The sequence below is a fragment of the Monosiga brevicollis genome, genomic scaffold (genome assembly GCF_000002865.3).
Source record: "Monosiga brevicollis MX1 MONBRscaffold_26 genomic scaffold, whole genome shotgun sequence".
NCBI lineage: Eukaryota > Choanoflagellata > Craspedida > Salpingoecidae > Monosiga > Monosiga brevicollis.
The window spans coordinates 628,783-655,446 of NW_001865063.1; the positions used below are offsets into that span (position 1 = coordinate 628,783).

General features: G+C 55.9%; 6 protein-coding genes across 6 annotated transcripts; 2 read left to right on the forward strand and 4 right to left on the reverse strand.

The window, feature by feature from the left end:
• Nucleotides 1-507: 507 nt before the first annotated feature.
• Nucleotides 508-5,490, reverse strand: MONBRDRAFT_11169 (uncharacterized protein; the record flags this gene model as incomplete). Its single annotated transcript, XM_001748943.1, has 8 exons — nucleotides 508-621; nucleotides 735-780; nucleotides 2,736-2,921; nucleotides 3,040-3,165; nucleotides 3,251-3,371; nucleotides 3,506-4,611; nucleotides 5,113-5,234; nucleotides 5,466-5,490. Coding segments are annotated over 8 exons (1,846 nt in total), but the record flags the coding sequence as incomplete, so codon positions are not given.
• Nucleotides 5,491-6,043: 553 nt separating this feature from the next.
• MONBRDRAFT_33913 (uncharacterized protein) lies at nucleotides 6,044-7,472 on the forward strand (the record flags this gene model as incomplete). The annotated part of the gene is made up of 2 exons (XM_001748874.1): nucleotides 6,044-6,115; nucleotides 6,468-7,472. The coding sequence occupies 2 exons, from the start codon at nucleotides 6,044-6,046 to the stop codon at nucleotides 7,362-7,364; spliced, it is 969 nt and encodes a 322-aa protein (XP_001748926.1). The 3' UTR covers nucleotides 7,365-7,472.
• A 143-nt stretch (nucleotides 7,473-7,615) lies between these two features.
• On the reverse strand, nucleotides 7,616-9,486 carry MONBRDRAFT_11171 (uncharacterized protein; the record flags this gene model as incomplete). Its single annotated transcript, XM_001748944.1, has 3 exons — nucleotides 7,616-8,316; nucleotides 8,469-9,040; nucleotides 9,143-9,486. The coding sequence occupies 3 exons, from the start codon at nucleotides 9,484-9,486 to the stop codon at nucleotides 7,616-7,618; spliced, it is 1,617 nt and encodes a 538-aa protein (XP_001748996.1).
• A 1,168-nt stretch (nucleotides 9,487-10,654) lies between these two features.
• Nucleotides 10,655-18,509, reverse strand: MONBRDRAFT_11172 (uncharacterized protein; the record flags this gene model as incomplete). Its single annotated transcript, XM_001748945.1, has 8 exons — nucleotides 10,655-12,239; nucleotides 12,337-12,446; nucleotides 12,732-13,304; nucleotides 13,404-13,697; nucleotides 14,287-16,862; nucleotides 16,952-17,017; nucleotides 17,125-17,881; nucleotides 17,991-18,509. 8 exons carry the CDS (start codon nucleotides 18,507-18,509, stop codon nucleotides 10,655-10,657), a joined length of 6,480 nt encoding a protein of 2,159 aa, XP_001748997.1.
• Nucleotides 18,510-19,930: 1,421 nt separating this feature from the next.
• MONBRDRAFT_11173 (uncharacterized protein) lies at nucleotides 19,931-22,789 on the forward strand (the record flags this gene model as incomplete). The annotated part of the gene is made up of 2 exons (XM_001748875.1): nucleotides 19,931-20,182; nucleotides 20,330-22,789. The coding sequence occupies 2 exons, from the start codon at nucleotides 19,931-19,933 to the stop codon at nucleotides 22,787-22,789; spliced, it is 2,712 nt and encodes a 903-aa protein (XP_001748927.1).
• A 931-nt stretch (nucleotides 22,790-23,720) lies between these two features.
• MONBRDRAFT_28523 (uncharacterized protein) lies at nucleotides 23,721-26,559 on the reverse strand (the record flags this gene model as incomplete). The annotated part of the gene is made up of 3 exons (XM_001748946.1): nucleotides 23,721-24,023; nucleotides 24,105-26,103; nucleotides 26,384-26,559. 3 exons carry the CDS (start codon nucleotides 26,557-26,559, stop codon nucleotides 23,721-23,723), a joined length of 2,478 nt encoding a protein of 825 aa, XP_001748998.1.
• Nucleotides 26,560-26,664: the final 105 nt, after the last annotated feature.

Here is a 26,664-nt window from a genome sequence, read left to right on the forward strand (position 1 = left end):
GGCTTGTTCGCTGGGCGGTGCTCGTACGTGGGTTCGTGTTGGTTGCAGCTGGGACAGGCACCAGGGGTGAGCGTTGCGAAGGACGGCCGCCGTTGCAACAAAGGTGGCTGAGTCGAGGTGGACTTACTCGACGATGGATGTGCGAGCTAGCATTCCGTAGGTGATCGTCGGCAAAGACATCGGCGTAGGCAGGTGGTGGGGTGTGAAAGAAAAACCTTTTGGGCTGTGGGATATGTTGAGTTTCCACCAGGTCGTAGATGCGACAGCAGATTATCAGGGGTCGCATGAGTAGGTGCTTTTTTTGGAACCAAAGCGCGGCGAGGAGGCCCGCGTTTTGTGTCATGTCAATGCCAACTCGCTGGCGTCAGTTGGAAAGGCGCTGGCCGTACCTGCACGGATCCAGTGCTGCTGCAAATTGAATTGTGGGAAGTGTCTGCACTCATGGGCGACCCCGAGTCGATGAGATGTAAATCGGTGAGTTGTGAGTCTGACGGCGGGGTCACGCACCGGCGCTGGAATTAAGCTCCCGGTCGGGCTGGGCCAAGTCTGTGGGCCGAGAGGAACTTCTTCTGGCGGCGGATGACTGGTGCGGTCGCTTCGGAGTGGCAAAGAGCCGGGGACCTGGGCGCAGCCGGGGGGGGGGGGAGTGCATCAGGGGATGTTTTGGAACGGGCGCAAAACCGTTGGTGCCTGCAAGGGTTGGGGCAGACTGAATCGGAAGGCTGGGGACGCACCTGGTTGCAGAAACGAGTCGAGCACGTTGTGGTGCTGCACGCTGGCCTGGAGGGGTGTGGCGAGGGGTGGTGCGGGGCGAGGGAATGAGAATAAAGAAAGGACGGCGCGCGCGGGTGCAGGGCCTTGGCATGGGGTGCTCTGGTGCAAAGCGTACCTCGTGGCGCATGGCAGCGGGCAGGGACCTTGAATGAAACCTCTCGATGGTTTGTCATTCGACTTGCGGTGGCGTGGGATATGGGTTGATCGGAAAGAGGGCGGGGAGAAGAATACACAGCAGTGGCGCTCGGGGCCACGGCGTGTGGAGAGGAGGTTGGTAAAAGGCAGGTACGGCGAAAATGACAGTCAAGGCCGCGGCCTGGCCAGGCCCGGTCAGCAGGTTCAGATAGCCAACAGCAAGAGAGTCGGGTCACAAGTCAGAGCAAGCGGCCGGGGCTGGATTGACCGTGCCGTTTGTGCGTGGGAAATACAAGACGCCTCCGAGGCGGTCACGGTGGCGACCGGGCGGATCGGTGCTGCGCGCAGTGGACTTGCGATGTGCTTAAGTGAGCAGGCTGCTGCGGCAAGCAAAGCTGGATGGAGAGCAGATGCGCATGTGCGAGGGGGACGGGGGGTCGCTTGGCTCCACGTTTGGGTAGCGGTTGCGCGGTGTTGATGGGGGGTCATCGACAACGAGAAGACCCGTTTGGGGTGCCTTGATGCTGAGACAAGCGGGGACATGTGCAGAAACAAGCAGCGTCTTCAGTTTGACCGTTTCCAATGCGAGCTCGGAGGGCAAACTTGTGATGACAAGGGCCGTCTGCCAATGTCCCGAAAACCAGTTTTGCGTTTGTGGTGGGTGGGAGCTGAGCTGTTGAGGGTGGGTTTAACGGCCGCGCGAGGGACATGAAGCACCGTTCCTAAGCGGCTGGCTCTATCGGTGGGGGAAGGCTGGCCGTTGAACTGGGCAACGCTTCTCCCACAACCCACCCCGCAGCAAACCCGGGTGACGCTTTGCCCCAGGTCACCCCACAACCGCACCACCTCCCATGCAACCTCGTCCCCGACCTCGGCGGTCCTCTGCCCCACAATCCCTCCCGTTCTCCCGCAACCCCTTTAAATCCTCTGTGTGTGTGTGTGTGTGTGTGTGTGTGTGTGTGTGTGTGTGTGTGTGTGTGCATGCAAGTAAGCAAAATTTGAAGAAAAAGGCAGGACATCGAGTTGGTGTTTGTGTTTGTGTTTTTGTCTCTGTCTCTGTCTCTGTGTCTCTGTCTCCGTCTGTCTCGGTTTCTGACTCTGTTTTGACTCTGTCTCTGTTTCTGTCTCTGGTTCTGTTTCTGTTTCTGTATCTGGCTCTGTATCTGGCTCTGGCTCTGTCTCTGACTCTGTCTCTGTCTCTGTCTCTGTCTGTGTCTCTATATCTGTTTCTGTTTCTATCCTTGTCTCTGTTTTTGTGTGTCTCTGTCTCTGTGTCTGTGTCTCTGTATCTGTGTCTGTCTCTGTGTCTCTCTCTCTGTGTGACAAACAACAACGGCAAAAAAAAAAAAAAAAAACGAATGCCTGGTCATGACATGATCAAGTACCAGGTCCACCATGTGCTCCGAAAGCATAAGAGTGGCTTGTGAGGGGAAATCTGTCCCAGTCTCCTTCTTGAGGAGGATGCCAGTTGGTCAATGTCGATTGGGATGGCAACCGCACGCCGCGCAGGCCACACAAGAGCTCCGCGCCAACCACAACAGCAAACACTCAGGGGGCAATGGGCCCAGCGCGGACAATCCAAACAATGTGCAGTTGTCCACATCAGTATCAAAGACGCCGAGGCGCTTTTGGCCCAGTCATGCCCAGAGACAATAGCGAATCAATCTTATTTTTCTCAACAACTTTCTTCCCGACTCAAAAACTCACGCGCCAAGCACAACACCAAACATGCAAAAGGCTCGCCAAATGTCCAACGAGGCTTAGTTGGGCGCGGGCGCCGCAACACCCCAGGTCAGGGCATCAAAAAGCCAGGTGGAAGGCCGAACCGTCCCCGTCTTGCTGGTTGCCGCATTGGCGTCGTTGTCCAGCACCAGGTCAGCGTCGTCGCGCTCCGGGACAACGTGAGCGCCCTGCGCCGTCACCATGCGCAGCACATCCTTACGCGAAGGCGACACATCCGGTGCCACAAACACGCGCTGATTCTTGAGCAGCCGACTGCCCTCACGCAAAACCTAGGTGGCCGAGCGTTCCCACCACACACAATCAGCCCTTGTTCGGTCATGCAGTTGGTCAACGCGCAACCAGGCACCGCATCCGGGGCGAGGACATGATGTGCGTGCGAAAACGTACAGCTGCCCGGGGAAATTGGTCGCGAAGCTCAAAATCGCGCTCGTCAAGCCACTTGTTTGCCACAGCCGACGCCTCGATCCAGTCAAAGGATACGAGCCAGCAGCCGGCAGCAGCTCCCTGCAACACCTGGTCAGGCACGAACAGTTGGTGGATTGAGACGCCCTCGCTCTCAGCAAAGCGGCTCAAACACATTGGATCATGGCGGCTTTACCTTGAGAGTGCGCCGACCCGACGAGACGACATGAGTGGTCGTCTCCGAGACCTGGCTAGCAATCACGTAGAGGTGGCTGGACCGCAGTTGGCGCAGCACTGCCGAGGCAATGTCGCATTCACTGCAGGGAGAACCCGAAAAAAAAAAAAAGCATCATGCATTGCGTCAAAGAGAGTAAGGAAGAAACAGAAAGAGAGAGAGAGAGAGAGAATCAACATGAAACCAGCGCAAGCCAACACAAGAGAGCATGCTTACTCGTCGGTGAGGCCCGAGAGCACAATGCTGTGGATGGCAGCGCGGCGTGTGACCGGGGTTAGCGTGGCTTCCGAATCCTCTTGATCACTTGTCTCGTTGGCTGCCACGGGCTGGATGGCAGCGCGTTTGGACGCAGGAGCCTGGTCCGCCGCTTCGAGGTCACGTCGAGCATTGGCTTTGGTGCTGTTGGCCAAAACGCGGGCTTTTGAGGCCTTGGTCGACGCGTCTGCTCCGGCCTTGATGACGGGGCTCTTTTTACCGCGTTTGGTCTGAGGCTCACCCGTGGCGCCGATACCAGCGCCTTCGACTGAAAGTTCCTTGGACTTGGTGGCAGAAGTTTTGGCCTTTTTGCTTGATCGTGGCTTGGTGGTTGTCGTAGTGGCGGGGGTGACGGCCGCGCCATCGGAGGATGACTGGTCGTCTGCAGTGCCCTCGGTCTTTTCTTCGCCCTGGGCCTGTGGCTGACTGCTGGGTTGTGGGTCGGTGGAGGCAGCCACTGCTGAAGGGTCCTCATCGGCTGCCGTCTTGCTTGCCTCGAGCTTGTCGGCGCCATCATTTTGGCTGTGGTTGTCCTGTTCATGTTGCTCTTGCGCATCGGACTCGTTCGTGTCGTTGGCCTTCTTCTTGTCGTGGACGTCGTCCTTTGCTGGCGATCTGCTTTGTGTGTCGTCGTTGACGGCAGGAGGAGTGGCCTGTTTGTCTTTGTCGTCCTGGCGGGCAGCCGTTATGGTCGATGCGCTTTCTTTTGGCGTGGCTAGCTCGGCAGGGCTTTCATCCTTGACCGCGATCGACTCGGTTGGGTGGTCGTTGAGGGCTTGGTCTACGACGGGCTCGCTGGGCGTGGTTGGTGGGCGCTTGCGGGAGAGAAGCAGCTTGGCTCCCTTGCCTGAAGCCAAATCCGAGCTGGAGCTTGGCAACGCCAAGAGGGGCGGCGTTGAGCTGGGTGTGCCTTCGAGGGCATCGCTGACGCGGGCGACGTCCTCGTCGGCAGCCGTGGCCGAGAGCTCCAAGCTGGGCTCATCGGGGGTGTCGTGAAGTGAAGGGGATAGGGGGCGAGGTTCCTCAGCCATGGTTTCCAGGGCGGTGGGTGGAGACGAGGGCGGGGCCTAACAAAACAGAGAGCGGGAAAAATGAGCAGCAGCCACCTCATCAAAGCATTCCAGCACACGGCCAATAATCGACGAGAGAAGATTCAAATGGGTGGAAGAACAAACAGGGAGAGGCGTGGGTGTGAAGCACAAAAGCTGCACATGGGGCACTTACAACAAGCGAGGCGGGTGAGGGCTGACGGTCCAAAGCCGTCGGGGTGGAGTCGTGCGGGGTGGGCTTGAGGAGAAAAGGGGTTTCATCCACATGCGCGTGTGCTTGCACGCACGCATCGACCCAAGCAACGGTCACAAGCCGCAAATGCGACTGCTGGCGTGCCTTGGTCAAGCAGCTTTTCTTTCCCTCTTTGAACACCTGGCACCGTTGTGGCAACAAGGGCATCGGAAAATAAAAAGGAAGCATGAGATGGCGGAGGCGGAGGTGCACGAGGGGGGTCAACTGTGGAAAAGCAAGCAAGAGCAGCCGGCACGATGGCAGACACCATGTTAAGAACAACGCACGAGGTGGGTACAGCGGCGCCCCGGTGTTTGCTGGCAAGATGCGCCCAAGTCTTTCAGCTTGCGCTTCACGGCGTCAGAGGCGTCGACGCCGTCGGTGCGCACATCCACGCAGACCACCAAACCTGTCACGGGAGCGCACAATGTCGCCGTCAAGCGGTGCAGACCGACCCGGGAACAACGTGAACGGCACGTCTTCGTCAACCCAGGGAGAGAGAGAAAAAAAAAAAAAAAAGCAAAGGAGGAAAGAGGTAATACGTGCAGACACTCCAGCCAAATGCAGCCCATCGCCGCGGCTGTTCACCTGAACGGAGGAGCCACCCTTTCCCGAGGGTCCAAATCGGGCACACACTGACCTGAAAGCGGCGGCAGCGCAGCCATCGTAAGTGCAGTGTGTGTGTGTGTGTGTGTGTGTGTGTGTGTGTGTGTGTGTGTGTGTGTGTGTGTGTGTGTGTTGTTATTGTTGTTGTGAATTGCGCCAGTGAACTTAAAAAAAAAAGTGAGAGACACACACACACACAAAAAACAAGTTTTGACTTGTCCAATGGGATTTGTCGACAAAAAAATAGAAAACGGAATGAAGCTGTTTCGCGTTGAATGACGTCTATTGGGAAAAACGGCGCTAAAACAATTTGGTTTATAAACGCTTCCCGCTCACAGTTACCTTTGTAAAAAGTACACGAAAGCAGTGAGTAATCTCTGAATTTTCCCACAAGTCGACATAGGTAACGTTGAAAGTTAACATAGAAGAGAACGAGAGAGCCGGCATTTTTTTACAAGCTCCGAGTCTCCCAGTCTTCAGGTTTCTCTACTAGATCACCAATAGTCCAACCCCCAGTCTCTTGGTCTCTTGGTCTCCGAGTGTCGCAGTTTACCACTATTTTTCCCTTTAGCACCGGCAGCTTCAGTCTCCTGGTCTCTCCAAACACTCGCAATGGCAACTCGACCCAAAGGCGAATGGCTGGCCCAAGCCCCTGGCTCCTTTGTGGCCCTCTCCCATGGCACGGTACGTCTCTGTGCTCGGTGTGTGCTCGGTGTGTGCTCGGCGTGTGTGTGCCGTGTGTGATCTGTGCGCTGTGTATGTGTGTGCGCTGTGTGTGTGCGCTGTGATCTGTGTGTGTGCTGTGTGTGATCTGTGTGCTGTGTGTGATCTGTGCGCTGTGTATGTGTGTGTGCTGTATGTGATGTGTGTGATGTGTGTGATTTGTGCGTTGTGTGTGATCTGTGCGCTGTGTGCGCTGTGTGTGCTGTGTGTGCTGTGTGGGCTGTGGTGCCTCGGGTGTGCACTGGCCGATTCTCCCTGGACCATTGAGCTCTGCTTTTGTCGGTTCCTCACAAATCTCTGTGGGTTGTGGTAGGTTCATTATCAACTGCGGGGCACACCCTCCGACAAACCTCTGGTGCTGTGCATTCACGGCATCAGCGCCGATGGCGGCCAGTTTGCCAATTTGGCTCAGGAACTCGTCGATCTGGGTTATCAGGTGTTGATGCCCGATCTCTACGGTCGCGGGTGGAGCGATGCCGTGCTGGATGGCAAGGCCAAGAACGATGAAAAACTCTACACCGCGCAGCTGAGTGAGCTCCTCCTGCAGCTGGGTCCCGACACCAACTACATGAGCGGCAAGGCACTCCACGTCATTGGTACCAGCATGGGCGGAGCCCTGGCCGTCAACTTTACCGCACAATATCCTCGTCTCGTGCGCACCGTGACCCTGGGTTGCCCCGCTGGCCTTCCCACCCCGCTCCCGGCCCTTGCCGGTCTCGTCAAGGTCCCCGGCGTCGGCGAGCTCCTCATGAGCATGGTGGGGAAAGGCGCCACCGAGAAAAACACCGCCAAGGCCTACGCTGATCACCTTCGCCCTGGCGCCAAGGAACACTGGGAGGCCACCGTCCAGCGCAACTATGACTTGGGCAAGTATCACCCCGGCTTTGGTCCTGCCCTCCTCGACACGGTCCGCAACTTTCCTTTGACCGGCCTCCAGAGCCGCTACGACATTGTCGGTACCCTCGATATCCCTAAGCTCTTGGTCTGGGGCCGCGCCGACGTTGTCGTTCCCTTTCATCTCTCGGAGCAAGCCGTCAAGTGCCTCAAACCTACCTCCACCCTCTTCCTCGACGAGTGTGGCCACGTGGACTTTTTCTGCGTTGAAGAGCTAGCCTCGCAAATGAAGGCTGCCGTTATTGCTCAACTCCAAGAGGCCGATCAAAGCCCCGCCGATGTCTCGGCTTCCGCCCCCACCGCAGATGCCAACTGAAGTAAAACACAGGGATTCTCCTGTTGAGCTTCTTGCTTGTATTTCAGACCCCAAACCTGCCGTCTTTTGCCATCGTTGATAAGAGCTTCCAATTGATGAATGACTTTTTTCCGTCGTTTCAAAATAAGCCTGCTTATTCGGGCGTGAATACATCATTATAATTCAAACAAACTAACATGTAACAAACATTCTCAATCTTCTCGGCTTAGGAATAATCACTGTTCGAGGATGCGCCGTACGCCACCAAGACACTACGAGGTTCGACTTGGCGGAAGATGGCCCTGCCGCCTCGAGGCAGCCGTGGGGTGGACAACCAGCGTGCTGATGCTCGCCGCGGCTAGAGTCACATTGGCCAAACCATGCTCCACCGCCACTGTTGCGACCTGCGTGCAGTTGAGCGTGGCACTGTCCGACGTGGCCCAGACATGTCCAAATGCGCTAGACGTGATAATGGCACTTAGATCGACGCTGCGGTTCACGACGCTCTCGCCCGGGTTGACCAGTACCAGGGCCAAGGTGCCGTTGGGCTTGCGAACGGCCACGGTGTTGTTCCCAGTCTCATCTTGGACGGCGTATACAACGTCGCCAGGCCGCACAAACGACGTAAACTGCTTGTAGGCATAGTACTGCTTGCGCACGGTCCAGGTCTCGACCACAGCGTCGACGTAGCGATCACGAGTGCCATCGGGCAAAATGACACCTTCCTCAACGGGCTGAAGCAACCACGTCGCGGCGTCGGCGCACTGATTGATGCTTGGTGCTGCCCCCGACGTGCCCAGACAAGCTCCAGACGCGTTGTTGAGGCGCACCCAGCCCTGCGCCTGGTCGAGCGACCACTGCTGATTGGCGCCGCCCCAGCACCCATACAACCGCACAGCGTCTCCCAGCTGCATGGCCTTTCCCCAGGCGTCCAGGCATAGGCCAGTCTGGTTGCCAGCCCGGATCTGAGAGTCTCGCATCGAAAAGACCTACAACGCTCGGGTCAGTCAAACTTTTACACTCGAGTGCAGGTAGACACCAAGCGCTATCCCATTCATTTAAAAAAAAAAACAAAAAAACAAAAAAAAAAAAGAAAAAAAAAAAAGACGAACTTCTCCTCATCACTTGCCTGGTTTGCCGTGGCTGTACAATTGGCTAGCACAAGGGTGGCACCGTCGACTGCGGCATCGTACTGCAAGCAGAGCCCATTGTCACCACCGTATCGTAGATGGTAGAGCTGATCCTCGTGCGCACTGGCTCCCAAGAGGCCCCAGCCCGAATAGCCGGGGGGCGTGTCCAGATCGACGAGCTGCCAAAGCGTCCACACCGTCTCATTGAGAAAGTTAATGTCCTCAACAATGCGTTGTGCTAGCTGAAGTCCTCCCTGAATTGGGCCATTGCCGTTGCCAAACTCCGAGTTCCAAAGGGATTTGTCATGGTCAGCGGCAAAAGCGGCCAATGCAGCCCGATGGTCCCCATTGTAGGTGTGAGTGGTCACGAGCCCCAGATATGCCAGGGCCTCTTGGCTATACACCTGCAAACTGGCCAGGCTATCATCGAGATTATTCTCTTCGGGTCCTGCCACGGTGGTCTGTGAGACGTTGTGGCGCGCCAACGCCGCACCCAGCGCCTCAATGGCATCGGATTGCTTGTCGCGATCAAAGTGGCACCCCTCTTGGTCATTGCCATAGCGCCACCTTTACCCAAGGCAATGTCCAACGCATCCAACACAAAAACGTAAGCTTCTACAATGATTGGACATGGCCAACACGGCATGACCGGGAGGTGAACGGACGTACCAGCTGGAGACTGGTTCGTTCAACGGTGTAACGGCATCAAAGACGATTGGGCCAAGAGCTGGATCTTGGGCAAAGCGGGCCACAACGGTGGCCAGATAATCGGCCAAGGCAGCATACTGGTCATCACGTAGGTTGTTGCCGCCGTCCGAAGCGCCCGTGACGCTGCCACTGTTGGTCATAAAGTAGGGCGGCGAGTTGCTAAAGGCCATGGTCAGATTGACCCCACGGGCAATTCCTGCTTGCAGCACGCGCCGCTGGGCCGGATCGGCGTTCCAGTTATAGCTCCCATCAGCCCGCAGAAAGCCAGGCACCAGTGCCCCCGGGCGTAGAAAGTGACCCGTCATGGGATTCTCTCCGCCTACAAGCCGTGGTTGAACAAGTCAGTCGTGGCAGGAAATAAACAACAGGAGAAGAAAAAAAACGCAGTACGGCCGCACCGCCAATGTTGTAGCGAACTTGATTGACGCCAAGACCGCGGATGGGATCGAAAAGAAGATCCATCACCGCATCGAATCGGCTCTCATTCTTCCAGTTGCCGACGCCTGAGCAGCAGCGTGCCAGCGATCAAAATGAGCGACAGCTCCGATTCGGGCCGGAGCCTGCGACACGACGTACCCACAGCCCACCAACACAAACTGCTGCCCCAACCAGCAATCGTCTGCATGGGTTGGTCCAAGACGGTCACATCCGCCCCTGTTGTCGTTTTCGCGAGCGCCGAGAAGCTCAGCGCCGCCGCCACTGCCATCACCCACAATCTCATCTTGCTTGTTGTTTGGGTTGGAAAAAAAAGAGAGAGAGAGAAAGATTTAGAGAGAGGAGAGAGATTTAGAGAGAGAGGGATGTTAGATTTAGAGAGATTTAAAGAGAGATTAAGAGAGGGAGAGAGATTTAGAGAGAGAGTTGAAGAGAGAGAGAGAGAGAGATTTAGAGTGAAACAGGCACGAGATAGAGAGAGGAGACCTGAGAGATTCACATGTAAAAAAGAGGAGAGAGATTCAAAGAGACTTTGAGAAACTCAATGCTACTTTACTACATGTAGTAACTTTGTGACGTGGATGGCTCGGTGGTGTCTTAGCTACACTTTGACGAAGGAGTTCAAGGGCATACTGGCTTAAACGGGGTCAATGGACAGCATGGCTTCTTGCCTGAGCTCGTGCAAATCTGTTGGGATAGGCGAAGAGTGACTGACAGCCCGAGATAATGCACAAAGGTCAATTGCACAGTGCACCAGAGGCAGAGATGGCAAAGACGATCTGCCGTCATGCTGGGAGATAAAATGAACACGTCAGGAGCTGAGATGTTAACAATGAAACTGACTAGGGGGAAAGAGAAAAAGAAATCAAACAAGTAGCTCCCGAGCTCATGCACCAGAGTGCTGGGCATGTGCACGTCGAGAGCACACGCGAGCGCACAAATACGCACACACACAAACAAGACCAACAGAGGGGAGAGTTAGAGGAGAAAAAAGAAAAAAACAAAAAGGCTTGACGTCAAAGAGTCACGCCAAGGTGACTACTGCAAAGTCGCAGGGAGGGCGGCGGTGGCGACATCCTCGGTGGCACGACGTCGGCTACGGCGGACAAGCATCACGGCAAGGACCGCAAACTGGGAAATGCACACGCCCAGCGTCAAAATCTGATAGAGATCAGCCGAATTGCCTTCGCTGTCGTTGCTATCCGCTGTAGAGGATGCAACCGGGAGGTCTGCCTCCATGTTTGCTCCGGCTGCCGCACGACGGGCCACGGCCAAACTCTGGGAAGGCTGATAGTCCAAATCCAGGGCCTCCAGGATGCCACCGTTGACGAGCGAGGGCGGCGTGTCATCAATGTACAGGGTGGTAAGGAACAAACTGGCCAGCTGCTCAGCACTCAGCCCGTCATTGGCAGCCGGGCCTGCGGGATCGGCCGGGATAAAAAACTTGAGCGTGCCCACGGTCTGTGCGCCGCCCGAAACCTCGCGCAGACTCGTGAGCTCCACGCGCGTTTCCGACACCGACAAGACGGTGGCCAGCTCGCTGGCCAGCGTAGCGGAAAAGTCAACAAACGCGGTCGACTCAATATTGCCAAAGGAAGCATTCCAGGGCACGTTGAAGCGCAAGCCGTCCAGGGAGACGGGGACGGGCACAGCGTCAGCAAGCTCCGCATAGGTGAAGGACCAAGACACGGGCTGGCTCATCTTGTTGCCGGCAGCATCGTAAATGTCGCTGAGCGTCACTTGCACGCTCTTGCCACTGAGTGCGGCCGAAGAGAAGGCGTTGCTGATGGAAAGATGAATGGTGTTGCCCTGGCACAGCACGTCCAGAACCTGCTCGGTCACGGTGACTTCAGCGCCAATCTTGACCGTCACGCGAACCGTTGAGGGCTTCTCGCAATTGAGGGGCTCGTTGAAGACCGCCTCGACGTTGTCGCCAGGCACGGCCTCGCTGCCAGCACGCGGAAACAGGCCAAAGACACGGGGCGCGGCGCGGTCCAAAACTGCCTCAATGGTTCCGGCGTCATGGCTGTCAGCACCCTCCGCGGCGCTCCCAGAGGACTCGCACTGGGTAGACAGGCGCACCTCGTAGCGGCCATCAGCCAGATTCTCCACCTGCCAGTCGAGACTAGCGTAGCCAAATCGCGACTCGGTCACTGGGCCAGACACAGCAGTGGTCCAACTCGTGCTGCCATAGGGGCGAAACTCAAGATTCACGCCCTCAAGACGCGCGTCATCAGCCCAGAAACTGTCTGGGGCCCCGGGGTTACGAGCAAGGAAAGGATAGTACGCATCGGCATGGTTGGTGTTGATGACAACCCGGCCCGACTTGGCAACGTCGCCAGCCCACTCAATTGTCGAGCAGGGCTGCATAAAATCAATGGTGATCTCATGTTCAGAGGCTTGGAAAGAGGCAGGCGACCAGCTGCCAGTGACCAAGAACGTGTCATGCTCGCATTGGGAACGGAATCCCATCTTGAACGTCACCGAGGTGTGTCCTTCGATCGGAGTGACGTGCACAACCTCCTCATACTCTGAATATGGGGCCATCTGCTCAAAGAAACGGCCACCCAGCAACGTCTCATCATTCATCCGAACGTCCAAGCCTTCAATATCACGCACATAGCTGCGAAACATCGGCAAAGAAACAACCGCAGATGAGCTGAGGGCCTCTTCACAACGGGGCCAGGCAAGAAGCAGGCTGGTGGAGGGACAGGACCCACAGTTGGAACTGGTTTGCCTCATTGGCATCGTTGATGAGGCGAATGTGCAACAGAGCGCTATGGCCAGGAGCCACAGGGCCGGTTGGCTGGCTCTGAATAATAAGGCGTGGCTACAGCGAGGGAAAAACCAATTTGAGCGTGAGGTCTCTCATGTTGGTCGCAAAGGCTCAAAGCATATCGACGACTGTGAGGTCAACTGCCGACCTGCTCGCGGGCATACGTATTGTCCTCGTGAGGGCACTTGGAAGAACCGGCCACGGTTGTGAATACAAAGGTGTCATAGATGGGATCACGCGAAATCTATCCGAGTGCAATAGACCAGCAGGGCCCGGCATGATGAGCAACGATGCTACCGCTTCGTTCGCATGTCCAGAAGCACGCCCCAGTGCACGTACCTTGACTACAAACTTGTCTCCAGCATCGCCATCGCCAAGGACAAAACCGCGTACACTCTCCGAGCTCTTTTCCTTGGTCGTCACATCGGCTCGGTCAGCTGACATTTGGTAGCCGATCCCAATTTCAAAGGCAGGGCCGGTGCCGGCAATTGCCAGTTTATTCTCCACGAAACCTCCAACTGTGCCTTCATCGTGCACCATGGTTCCCGCGTTGGTGCTGTTGGCAACACCGACAGACTCCTCATATGAATAAAGTTGGCCGCCGCCCATGAAAGAAATGGCGCTGTACTTTTCGAGTTCATCAGCAGCTTTGCCGTCGGGCTTTCGGTCCAGATCCCGAGCCGCATCGAAGAGTTCACCCGGCATCAAACCCGTCAGCGGCTCAAGAGCACCGGTGGAAGCGTTGTAGAGAACCTCGTCCGTGTAGTTCAGGATTCCTTTCCAGCCCAAGATGGCCTCTTTCAGCTTGTCAACCTTTTCTTGGGCCTCGTCCTTTTCGGCTTGAGTGCCTGACGTCATGGCAGAGGCCAGATCGGCTTCAGCGTGCACCAAGTTATTTTCCAAGGTGGGGATCTAGCATTGACCAACAATCATGAGACAAAATGCACCAAGCACAGGCTAATGTACAAATCGAGTGCTTCCTTGGAATGCAAGGTGAACCCCGGAACGTACCTCGGCATCTCGGATGTCGGCGTACATCTTGATGGTAAACGAGTTGGTATTGGAACCACTGTCGCCCAAAGACCAAGTCACCTTTTCAATGACCTCGGTGCTGCAGGCCGAGGCGTTGAATAGCACCTCTCGAGTCTCAATGTAGCGAACAGTCAAGGCAGGCGTGATGAACATGTGTCCCGAGGGCGAGCCAAGGTCATCAGATGTTTGTACAGAAATGGTAGTGGCAAAAGTGACGCTATCATCACCGTTCAGGCTGGCCTTGACATCGGCCGACATACTCGTTGCAGCAACCTGCGCAGGTCAGATCACCGATGCAACGCCAATGAGTGCCACGCGATGCAATGTCACAGTAGCGCTCTGATGAGCATTGTCTTGACTTACGTCTAGACCAGCGCCACCCTCAGATTTGGCTACCTTGGTACACGCCTCGACGCCGAAACCAGCGCAGAGACTGGACTCGACATCCCAAGTCCACGACACTTTCTCTACACATCACGCCCACAGATCGGATTAGACAGATGACAGGAACAACAAAGATGAATAGAGCTGAGCTCCTTGATGCCGGCCGACTTACCAGCGACGTAGGCGCCCTTGAACGCCGCAAATTCACGATGACGAACGCGAAGCGAGGACACAGTGTTTGACTGCACATTAGCAAGCGAAGCGCACCGCACAGTGAGTCAAACGTGGGAATCGGATTGCAACTGTCTGCTGTCAAAACATACATAGTAGGAATAAGAGGATCCACCCGGAGGGTCGTAGAGAATCATGAGGGGGAAGTACTCCGGAAAGTCCTGATCCAACGAGAAAATTGGCAGTCTCAGTTAGACGAAACGATCATCACGATGCAGGTACAAGCGTGCAGGACAACCTAACATACCATGGTAAAGAGCTCAGAAATGAGCTTGTCGCCGGTGACAACGACGGGCACAAGCTTGCTGACCGAGTGAAACGCCGTGTCCAGCTGAGCGGTTAGGAGCTTGGCATTGGCGACGCCCTCCACTTCCATCACCAGCTCGGGTTCACCGCCCATGGCCTCAAAGGCGACATGGGCCGAGTGAAAGGTACGGCCTGCATCGTCGGAAGCGAGCTCCAGAGGCACGTAACATCCCGTGCCAGCGCAACGGCCGAGGCGCGCAGCCTTTTCAGCATTGATAATCTTCTGACGCAACAAAGCAGTGACTGTCTCTGGGGTTTCACCAATCTGATTGACCAGTGTGATATTGCCTTCAACCCATGAGCAAGATTCGATCGTACTCCAGAAGGGCTCGATGGCAGTGACAGAGATGGTAGTGGGCGCTTCACGCTCCAGGACTGCAAAGCTGCACTCGCCGCTCCGATCTCCCGACAGGTGCACAGTGATCTGGGGTTCAGGATGGTACTCCCAACGAGCCGTGTCTGGCTCTTCAGCCTTGAGGTCGATAGTGAGTTTTTTGCCACCGTGCTCCTCAAAGAAAGCCGGCACTGTCTCACCGAGGATTTCGCTATCGTGCTGAACACCCATCAACTCGACAAAAAACTCTTGCTGAGGCAAATCCACAACGTGCTCATATGTGCTGAAGGTGATGTCCTTGCTCCAAGTGGCCAAGCATGTCGCGTAGGTGATCTGCACCGTGGTAGTACCCAGTGTACGGTTGCAGCGGCCACCGGCCATCTGCATGGTCATGGTCGCGGCGGACGTGTCGATAAAGATGGTGGGCTGCGATACCTCATCGCTTTTAATTGCGTAGTAGTCGTACGTCAGAGCCTCACCAGCCAGCGAAACGCTGTCATAGCGTCCCGTGGGCGCACGACCCGTATTCACGCGTTCAAACGTATGGTTGTTGTACTCTACGACAGGGTACACGGTTAGCCCCGCCGCTACGGGGACAACATAGTAGCCCGTGATGGAGGTGCGTGCGCATCCAAGGGCTGTGTGGGCGTGGTGATTGTAGAGGCACACGCGAGCGTTGCGGAGAGGGCAGCCAAGCGCATAATTGGCGTGCTCTGTACCCTTGACAAATACGCTGCCCTCAAAAGGGACCGTGGTGGCATCCACAAACGTCGTCTCTTGATCAAATGTAAGAGCCTTGACAAGAATGCGCTGCTCCGTGCATGGGAGGCCATTGCACGTGTATCTGTGCTGCACGGTGCCGCTCGTTTTGGAGGGGCGTAGCACTAACATCTCCTGTTCAGTACCCAGCAGATCAGTCTTGACGTATACGGCAAAGCGACCATCCGCATCGGTCGTAAGGTTGCCACCCAGGACGAAGACCCCGTTGCGCTCATAGAACCATTCGATGTTGGTGTCGGCAACCGCCAGGTTGCCGGCGGCATCGGTAAGCTGCACGCGACCCGTGAGCTCGGCCTCCCAAAGAACCTGATGCGAGATGCACGTTTGCGCCGATTCATATGAACCAGTCAGACCAGAGTCTTCAGCCCAGACAAATGAGGTCTTGCTGTAAGCGCTGATGCAGTATTGGTATGTGTGGCCCACTTGCAGCTCCGAGGAAGTGGCCACATCGTCATAGATGGTTTCCGGGGCATAGCGGCGCTCGCAAGCCTGGCTAGCCTTGACGTCATAACCGCTGGTAAACGAAGAGCCATCACGGTAGAGCAAGAAACCATCTTCACAGTAGCTCATGTCCGAAAATGCAAAGAAAACGCGGCCGCGATGCTGACGCGTGGTAACGTCTGCCGGCGCACCTGTCACTTCGCTGGCACCACAAGCACAGGCGGTTTGTGCCTGCGGATACTCGAAGGAGTCGGGATAGCCGCCATTTTGGCGCCCTTCAACCTTGATGTAGTAGTAGGTACCCGGAATCAGGTAGTTGAGCGTAATGCGTGTCTGAGCATCGTAGCTGCCGCCTGTTTGATCGGCATCATACTCCTTGGGGTAACCAGCCGCCGTGTCCCAGGCGTACTCGTCATTGCGCCAGATGCCAAGGGTCACCCGAAAGCCCTCGCGGGGAGGACCGCTGTTCTCGATCACAAGCTCCATGGAACGAGCAGACATGATGGGCTGCACCAAGACACCAACTCCATCAACACACGAGGTGGCACGATCACCCACTGCGTACTTGCCCTCTGGGCAAGTCTTGCAGCTCCCTTGTCCATACTGATCCTGATAGGTGCCGGGAAAGTTGGCACTTGAGCAGTCTTTGCATGAAGTGGCCGTCTCCTCGTCGCTGTACTTGCCGGGGGCGCAGGACCAGCGAGAGTTGCTGGAAGAAGAGCTGACGTAGTAGCCCTGACCAGCGTTCTTGCACGAAGATTGAGTGTACTGATCGGTGTACTTGCCGGCAGGACAGCTGGTGCAGTATGTCGATCGAGATCCGCTGCTGTACTTGCCGGGCCAGCAATCACCACAGTAGTAGCCATCGTCACCATACTTGCCGCTGGGGCAGTCGGTACATTCGCCACGCCAGTAATCCGAAACGTAATAGCCGTTTTTGCAACGCACTCCATTGTCGCAGTCTGAGTGAGAGACAGACAGAACGGTGAGCACAGACTAAACTACGATTGAAAGGCAAAATGCGTGCCACTTCAAGGTGCATTCTTCGTACCGCATGAACCGTCGCACTCGGCATCACAGTTATCGCCCCAGATGTTGCAGTTGTCATCGCAGTTGTCTGTCACCGGGTTGATATGGAGAGTATGACCGAGAGAGTTGAGTGAGATACCGGGTGGTCAAAAAGATGGCAGACAAACCAGGATCGTTCATCGCGGAGGTGCGTACCATTGCAGTCGCAGCTACTGTAGTCGTTGCAGCTGCTTGAGTAGTAGCAGGGAGGGCGGTGATCCGTTTCACGGCGCTTGATAGAGTCACGATGAGTCTGTCTCATGGCAAAAATGACCTGATCCGGGGCGGAGCAGTCAAGGATCGTGGTCAGAAGCGCTCGTAGGTCTTTGTTGGAGCGAGCGTACATGTTGAGCTTGCGGGTGTGGTCGTCGGCAAGGAGGTTGACCAAGGAGGTGGGCTCATCACCAAGCATGAGGTAGTTGAGGCGCTCACAAACGGCGGTGGTGGGATCGCTCTCCACAGCAGGCATGGCAGCCAAGTTGAGCCAGGCCAACCCGTTGGGGGTGAGGGAGGCGGTGAGCAGAACGTCTTCATATTGCTGGCAGGTGGCGCGATCGAGGCCAAGGCCGCAGGCACGGCCAAACAGCGCAAGCCAGCTGTGGGTTAGGCGCTCAAGTGAAAGCGTGATGTGGGTTGAGCCCATGCTCTCGGTGGTGGTCGCATAGTGAATGATGCCCTTGGGAAGATAGAGCACGTCGCCTGCCTTCAAGGTGATGGCCTGGCACTCCATCTTGGCCAATTGCCAGGCCTCGTACTGGGTGCAGCCTTGAATGCTATGTCGGACAATCTCCTGAAGCTGGGCCTTTTCGGCATCGGTGCGGTTCTGTGCACCAGCAGGCTGCGGCGTGCAGATGGTCCACTGCTTCTCGCCGTACGTCTGAATGACCAGGACATCGTAGGGATCCGTGTGTGGCTAATTGGTCAATGGGACATACATGGCAGATGAGATGGCAGAGGACAGCAGCAAAAAGTACAGGCGACGTGGCGGTCCGGCATGAGGATGAATGGCGGGAGCAACCAACCTTGAGGGCCTGGGCCCCGGGCGGGGTCACGTAACCATGTACAGCTACAGTTGTAGCGAAGAGGGTGGCAAGGTGGCGCTCGAGATCAGAGCCGTGACTTTGGTGAAGCTCCGTTTTGATCACAAAGGAGTTGCCATCGTCGAGAAGACCACGAAGAAAGGGCTCGTCAACGGTTTCGGCCGTGGTGAGAATGTCGCTGATCTCACCGCCGTTGGTGCGCACCATGATGTCCTCACCCCACAGATCAAAACGCTCGATAAAGTCGTCCATTGAGGTGAGGGACTCGACCAGAGGTTCAATGGTGTTGAGTTGCGCGATGAAATCGGCGGCATTTGCCTGGTGATTGGTCCAATGGTGCACGCGAGTTTCAAAGGTGTTGAGGAAAAAGTTTTTGACCTCGGCGCTGCCACCGAACAAAAAGCGCAGCACGCCTTGTGGAGTCCCGTCAAGGACCGAAGTGGCGTCTTCTGCAGTGGTGGTGGCCACCACCACCGCCAAAAGCGGCAGCAAGAGCTTCATCTTGCTCCTCTGGAACTGGTCGTTTACAGGGCAAGCGACCGGAAGACAGAGGCAGTCACCACGGGGAAAAAAAAAAATGGCCCTTGGGCCTGTGGCGAACAACTTGCAGGGCATGAATTAGTCAAGAAGAGAGTTGGTGGTGACTCTGCACACGGTGGAGGGCAACAGAGGTTGTTTGGTGGGTGGGCTGGAGGTTGGGCCCGGCTGGTTGGCCTATTGATGGGGGCGTTCAAGTGGAACCAGACCTATGGATATGTACAATCATTAACGCGAAAATTTCTGCTCCCGTCAGCTTTTCCACTCGACCGTTGAGCTGCAGCGCGCTATTGGTGCAAGCATGCACGCGACGACTGGAACGAGTGGGTCTTTATCGATGCGTGGCGGTTGGTGCTGATGGGGTGGACAGAGGATGTACATGAGAGTATGTCGGGGTGTGTCAAGGTCATCAAGGAATGCTTGAGGGTGGGTGGGGGTGGGGACGAGGCGAGCTGAAGGCAGGAAAGGTGAGGTGAGGGGAGCGGGGGCATGAGCGTGAGCGCCCGAGCGGGGCATAGCGGGGTTGGGGGTATTGAGGAAGACTGTGAAGGGTGGTGAAGTCGTTGGAGTTGCATCCTATTTTCAGGTTTGGTGCGCCCGCGTGGGTGGATTCACGTTGCTGTCGCCGCTGTCGCTGCTGCCGTTATAGGCGAAACCCCTCGTGATCGTGCCAAGCCATTGTTTGGCATGGTTATCATTAGTATTGTCGTGCGCGTGTGCTCTGCTGCAAAATTTTCCTCAACACCTCTTCATTGAACAGCAGCGCAGGCGATCCAAACCGGCAACCACACGCTATCAGGTGCATGCAGCAGGCGTACTGCATGTGCATGGAGCAGCATCATCCTCATCATCCTAGGAGGAGCCCGGAGAGGCTGATGGCGATGGCGAAATTCTGTTTGAATGGGTCAAAGCGGGCAGGCAGAGGTGGCATTTCAAAGAGAGGTAAGAGTCAGAGGTAGAGCTGGCGGAAAGAATGCCACCGGGGTAAACAAAGAGGTGTAAGCAGAGGTTTATGCAGGTACGCAGTCAAGAAGCAGAGAGAGAGAGAGTGAGAGTGAGTTTTTTTGTGAGACTGGACTCGCTTCGTGTCCGATGCAACCGTCAACACGACAAAAAGCCTGCATGCTTGCATGTGGTTTGGTGCAGTTGGGACCTGCTCCCACAAAATCGTACCCGTCCAGGCATGTCGGTTGGGGTGGGGCGTTGGTGGCGAGTGGGTGGCAAATCCCGACCATTTGGCCTGAGAAATAATGCCACGGGGCAAGGCAACAAACGGTGTGATGAGCATTTGCACGCAAGGTCGGCCACCCTGTTTTTCTTTTTCAAAAAAAACCAAAAAAAATTGATTTTCCATTGGTGCCGGCTTTTTGCATTGTCCGGCTACCATGGCGGTGACGGTGCTGTCGAAGGTGCTACTGGCTGCCGTTTTGGTGCTGTGGGCGACCGATGATGTACTGGCCAGCGGTGATGCTTTCGGCACGGCCTTGCAAACACGTCTGGGTTGTTTGAACCCGCTGGCCAAGGCCAACTACCGCAGCTTGCGCGCCGAAGCTCGGGCCGTGGCGCTCGACCATCTCCTCGATTTCGCCGGCACCTGCGACCAGCTGGCGTTTGCTGACTTTGATGTCACCGGTCAGGTAAGGCAACCACCCGCTGTGCGTGTGCTTGGTGGCTTACACCAGAAAGCAACTCAGAATGATTGTGGATGTGGGGTTTTGGTAACCATCTTTAGCTTGTGCAACCTGGCGTCGTGCAAGGCTTGACGCCAAAAGCGTCCGTCACAGGAGAGCAGAATCATCAGCAACAGAGGGCCCGGCGCGCTGGTATGCACCAATCCCTCGGATTTGATTGCCTGGGGTGAATCTGCGCCAGATTTGTGCCATGACGTCCGATCGCTCATACCTTTATGCTCGACATCACGATGGCGTGCAACAGATACCTGCACTGCAGACGACCTCGAGCCCAATAGCTATGCCAGCCCATACGCCCTGGACGATCTGCCTGCTGCTTTGAGCGACCTCTCGCTATGTGATGGCCCTGATGCCTATGCCATCAGCGTTTGTCCGAGCTGCAAGGTCACTGTGTCCGTGACCTACGTTGCTGGACCGGGTAGCCTCAGCCTCGGCCTATTTGACAGCCAGGTGAATGCCTATGCCGCTCAGACCCAGGGTAGTGGTGGATCAGCCCAGATTGTCTTTACCAATTGGGCGACCAGCACCCGCGAGATGTCCATTGACGTCTACGGCAGCTTTGCGGGGACCTATGCCCTCTCTGCCGCCATCGAGGCGGATAGCGGCACCCGCCCCACCACAACCACGCCCGCCCCTTGCACCGCAGACAGCTTTGAGCCCAACGGCTATGCCAGTCCATACGCGCTGTCGGGCTCGAGCACGAATGCCTCTGATCTGACGCTTTGCGGCGAGGCCGACTCGTACAGCTTTTCCTTATGTCCCGGTTGCTATGCTCATGCCCGCGTCGAGTTTGATCGCTCATATGGCAACATCGACATTGGCTTTTTCTCCGGCACTACCGCCGCGTACGTCGCTCAGGGCGCGGGTACAGGCGACTACGAGGAGGTTGGCTACATCAACCCCACAGGCTCGACCATCAACCTGCAGCTTGATGTATACGGGAGCTTCAGCCGAACCTACAGCCTGGTCTTTACCATTGCCAGCGAGGGACCCCCTGGCAAGACGACCAGCACGACTGCACCCTGTCTTCCAGATGCTCTCGAACCCAGTAGCTTCAGCGACCCGTATGCTCTAACTGGAAACAACCTATCGTTTGCCGACCTGACGCTCTGTGGCGTCCAGGACTCGTACAGCATCAACGTGCCCAGTGGTGAGGCCATTACTGTGCAGGTCAACTTTGACAATGTGCAAGGCGGCATCAACCTGGGCTTGTTCAACCCAAACACCAACACGTACGCAGCCGAGGGCCGTAGCGCCATTGGTCGTGTCTGGCTGCAATATACCAACGCTGGCACTGCCCGCACGTTCAACATTGATGTTTACGGCAGCAACCGAGGGTCGTACACGCTCAGCGTTGTGGTTGCACCGCCTCCCACCACCACGACGCCACCCGCAACCACCACCACTACTGCAGCTTCAAGCTCCAGTACACAGTCATCGACCACGGTGGCACCCACCAGCACCTCCACCAGCTCCCCTGGGACCTCCACAACTTCTGCCGACCCGACCACCACGGCAACAGACGTGACCACGTCTCCTTCCTCGACGTCATCATCCTCAACTATTTCATCATCAACAACGTCTGGTGCTTCAACAGGCCCAGGGTCCTCTCCCACCACATCATTGCCAGGTTCAACCACCACGGCGTCAGCAACGATGACGCAGGGCTCGACCTCAGCCACCACCATAGCCTCTGCAACTACGGCTCCCTCGACCGCGTCCACCACAGCTGCTACGACGGCCTCTCCGACTACCGCAACGACCCCCGCGACCACGACCGATGCGACGGCCCCGTCGACCACGACCACCTCATTGCTCACATCAACAGGCTCTTACTCGAGCGCACCGCTGACGTGTCCGGACAGCTACGAGCCTAATAACCGCCCCAGTGAAGCCTATCTCGTTTCAAACGGCTTCACCGCCGAGGGCATCAGCCTGTGCGAGGAAGACGTGGACATGTATCGCCTTGAAGTGTGTGCAGGCGGCTCTGTCAGCATCCAAGTGAGCTTTAGCCATGCCCAGGGCGATTTGGATGCACGTCTGTGGGCCGATGGCCAGGTCGTTGCCACGGGCTACTCTACCTCTGATTCGGAGCAACTCGAGTACACAGAGGCTCCAGATCACGTTCCACAAACGCTCGTTTTGGAAGTTTTTGGCGTCAAAGGCGCTGCTAATGCCTATAGCCTGACAGTGCATGTCACGGGCTGTGAATGCACATGCCCACCTGACTCGCGACGCCGAGGTACACGCCTTACGACCTACCGCGTGCCTGCCACGCGCGTTGTCGGCGCTTGTCCTGATTACGTCCCCAGCATCTGTCTCGCGCCACGCGACGACGAGACATCGCCTCTCACCCTCGACCTGGAAGTGAATCGCGTCGGCCAGAAGCAATATGCCCACGTTGCCTCGTCACCCCAGCTCCAGGGCGACAACCTGTGCTGGAGCCATCCCCTTGCACTTCAACACCGTGATCGCTTCCAATTTGTCCTTAAAAACCCCGAGGGCGTTCGCTATTGGGTCAGCTTCCCAGACGATACCATCAACTGCTCCTAGTCGTGGAGCATTCGTAGCTTCTGTTTTTTCTCCTTTTTTTTTTTTTTTTCTAGTCTTCCTTCGGTTGTCCGTTGTTTTCCTTTTCTCTTGTGGCACGTCAACGGCGTGCGCGTGTATGTGTGTTGTGGCGATGGTCTTCGAGCCAGTTGCCGACGCAGGTTTGAGCCTCATCTGATGCTAGCGTTCCCCCAAATGCCTGTCCTTGCGGTGCTCTCATGTTATCAATCAATGCCATTCTAAGTATCCGCGTCTTCCGAAATCAACTTACTCTGTCGTACTACCATGAGGGGAGAAGTGTTGCACGCGCCATCTGCTGCTTGGACATCAGCATCTTCACTTGAAAGTAAAGAGAGGCCAGGTCATCGTTGATCTTTGGGGCCGCCAGAGGCGGCAGCCGAGCTCCACGGCATCCCAGGCAACGCGCTTTCCAGCGGTTTCATTTGGTAGCGAGTGCGACGAGAGGCGTGAAACGGTATCCCGATCTCCAAGGCGACCAGGCAGACAAGAGTGAAGTGCACAAATAGCAATCGGACGCTGTTGTGCGGTACTAACGGCCGTGCACTGCACATGATCCTCCTGCCCCTGCGCCTCAGGCTTTGTTGGCTCTTGGCTTCCGGAAGGAACGCGTGCCAGCCCCAAACCCAGCCTACCCGGAGAGGAATTATAGAAGCAGCGCCTCAATGCAAACATGTTTGTGAAGCAGCTCAAAGGAGCAAAGCAAACCGTGGCCCATCTACTTTGTGCTGGTGCATTCCAAGCACACACTTGTACACTGGCGCACAGAAGTCATGCATCTTTACATATGAATGGAGTTTGATACCTTCTCCTGCCCAAGATAATTGTTGCAAACCCGTCGTGTATGACCAGAGTAGCAATGTTCTTTCGATTTGAGCTGGACAGAAGAGAAAAAAATCAAAGTTAAAGCAGCAGCTCAAAACAAAACGGGCCCATTAGAGAGCAGGCAATCATAGGACTTCAAGAGCGTGTTTCTGAAGTTCTCGTATGTCTCATCGTGGTTTTGCACAAAATCTTCGGGTGAGCCTTCTCCGGTAAGGAAATCGGGTAGCGAGCGAGCAGCGTTCAAGACAGGTCGCCAGATAGATCCCAACTGACCCTCATCCCAACAATTAGTGCTATGCAGGTCATTTGGCCAGCCGCCCTTTTGCACCATTCGCAAGAAGATGCCCTTTGCAAACATTTCCAGGTCATGTCGGAACTGGGGCACCACCGCACTCTGCAAACCACAACCAGTCGAACATGAGGGGGCTTGCACACTGCAATTCTTCCCACATTCACTGCAGCAAGCGGCACGAACCTCGTCAATCATGTCATCTGCTTGCTCACAAGGCCAGCCAGTGGGTACAACTGGCTGGCCTGTGCGAATCTCTTCAGCCGACCCCCAGTCGTTGAACAGGATTTTTGAACCCACTCGAAAATAGTTGCGGGGAAGCGGGTCACGATGAACAAGCCCGGCCTTGTGCGCGGCCTTGAGCACATCCAAAAGCATTGATAGCTCGTGTCTTGTGGGAGGCGTGGCAAATTTCTCGCCTACAGGGGTCACGACGCAGCAGTAGGGGTGCCCTTTCGAGTAACCCTTGAGGACAGGCACATTTTCAACCTTAGCCAAATCCAGCTTGATAAGCATGTCACGCTCCTGCTTCATGGCGGCTTCGTTCTGGAAAATCTTGAAGACGACCGGCTTGTCATGAAAGTAGCCTTTGTACGCCTTGCAGTGCCTGCCCTCGCCGAGAAAGCAGTGTGGATGGCAATACAACAGCCGCTCATCGTTGTCAGGAATGGTCACGCGCAAGTCCACGAAACCAAGCTCACGAGGTTCCATGGTCAGCAGTCGGACAAGGGGCGCGCCCGACCTCAAATGGCCCTGTATTATGGTCTCGAAGTGAATGAAGCCGGTTCCGCTGCATCGATATGCCCGGATGATGTGGAAGTCGAAACAGTTCACCAACGCGCCAAAGCAGAAGTGTCGAGTTGGAGACAGCTCCAACAATGTATTCAAATAAGAAAAGAGTTGGCCAAGAGCCGAAAATGAAAAGTCTTTCGCGTTGCGCTTGAGCTCCAAAATGCAGGCAATGTTTCCATTCCTGTAAGGTTCTCTTGCCCCCAACACAATGTCGGGCTTGAACTGGCCCAGAGTTGCAACATTGGGAGAGCTACAAACGCGACATGGGATATTCTTTGTCTGCTTCTGGAGAAAGTCAACCCAGGCTTTTTGGAGATCTGCTTCCAAAGTGCGCTGGCCCTTTGGAATGCTGTCGGCCATGGTTTCCTGCTCCGACGTGAGCTCCGAACGGAACGGGGCCACCTCTGACTCGTCGGCTGTTTTGTATCGACCCTTCCGGGTCACTTGCTTGTAATAGTCTAGATACCCGTCCCCTGAAGCCCCGGACACGACCGCACTTGCTGGCACCACCAACACGCCAGAGGATTGCTGGGGGCGAGGGCTCACTGCAGCCGCCATGGGTGAGTTCGTTTTGCTTGCAGCGTTATTCCGCGCCTGGGAAGCACGGACTACTTCGTCTTTCAAGGTCTGCAAGTACGATTCAAAGACATGGTTCAGCTCTGCGGAATGTGGACGCGAGATGACCAAGTTCACTTCGGCTTTGGCCACGTTCACTTTGGCATCGGCAACGTTCACTTTGGCATCGGCAACGTTCAGTTCGGCATCGGCCACGCCCGCCTCGGCTTGGGCTCGGTCTCCATGATTTGTAGCCGCTTCCACTTTGGCTTTGGCCACGCCCAGTTCGAATTTGGCCTCGCTCACTTTGGCATCGGCCACGCTCACTTCGGCTTTGGCCACGTTCAGTTCGGCTTTGGCCACGTTCACTTCGGCTTTGGCCACACTTGATTCGGCTCGGGCTCGGTCTCCATCATTTGTAGCCGCTTCCACATTAGCTTCAGCCACGCCCAGTTTGGCTTCGGCCACCTTCAATTTGGCATTGGCCACACTTGCTTCGGCTCGGGCTCGGTCTCCATCATTTGTAGCCGTTTCCACATTAGCTTCAGCCACGCCCAGTTTGGCTTCGGCCACCTTCACTTTGGCCTTGGCCACGCCCAATTCGGCTTTGGCCACGTTCACTTCGGCATTGGCTTGCTCTTCCGTGGCCATGCACGCCTGGGCACGTTCCTCAGCGCTGTCCAGCTTGGCTTCAGCGATGTCCAGCCTGGCTTCAGCATTTTTAAGCTTGTCTTCAGCCTTGCTCAGTTTGTCTCCAGCCTTGCTCGGTTTTTCCGTTGCTCTAGCTGGGCGCGAAGCGGCGCCGGATCGCTCGTCTGCACTGCCACTGCTCGCCATCCTAGGCATAGAAAAAAACCAGAAAAGGTGAGCAGTGCATGACTTTTCCAAAGGCCGAAAACAAACAGAAGTCGCCTAAGCATCTCACTACTTTTCGCGCCAAAAATGAAGTGGAACGACGTGGATTCACACCAAAAAAAAACGGCAGCCATAATGCAACAAACACGCAATTTGAATGCAATCCATGCCCTTTTGATGACCGCATCCCGTAACGGGCTCATTGAATGCATTCACTACTCTTCACGCCCAAAGTGTCTGGGTATTCAACTTCACACACACACACGCGCACACACACACACACACACACACACACACACACGCACACAAGCACAAAAAAAAAAAAAAACGGCAGACATGCGAAGCAAATGCATTTGATGTCTTCCTCGTGATCAGGCAGGCTCGTCAGGTGAATGCAGCCCACTTGCTTTCGCACACGATGAGAGGTGCACGCACCCATTTTGCACGGGTGGCACGCCCCAACCCATTCACCACTAATCCTGCTTTTCCCGCCAACACCACACACACACGCACACACATAAAACCAGATCGTGCATTTACCTCT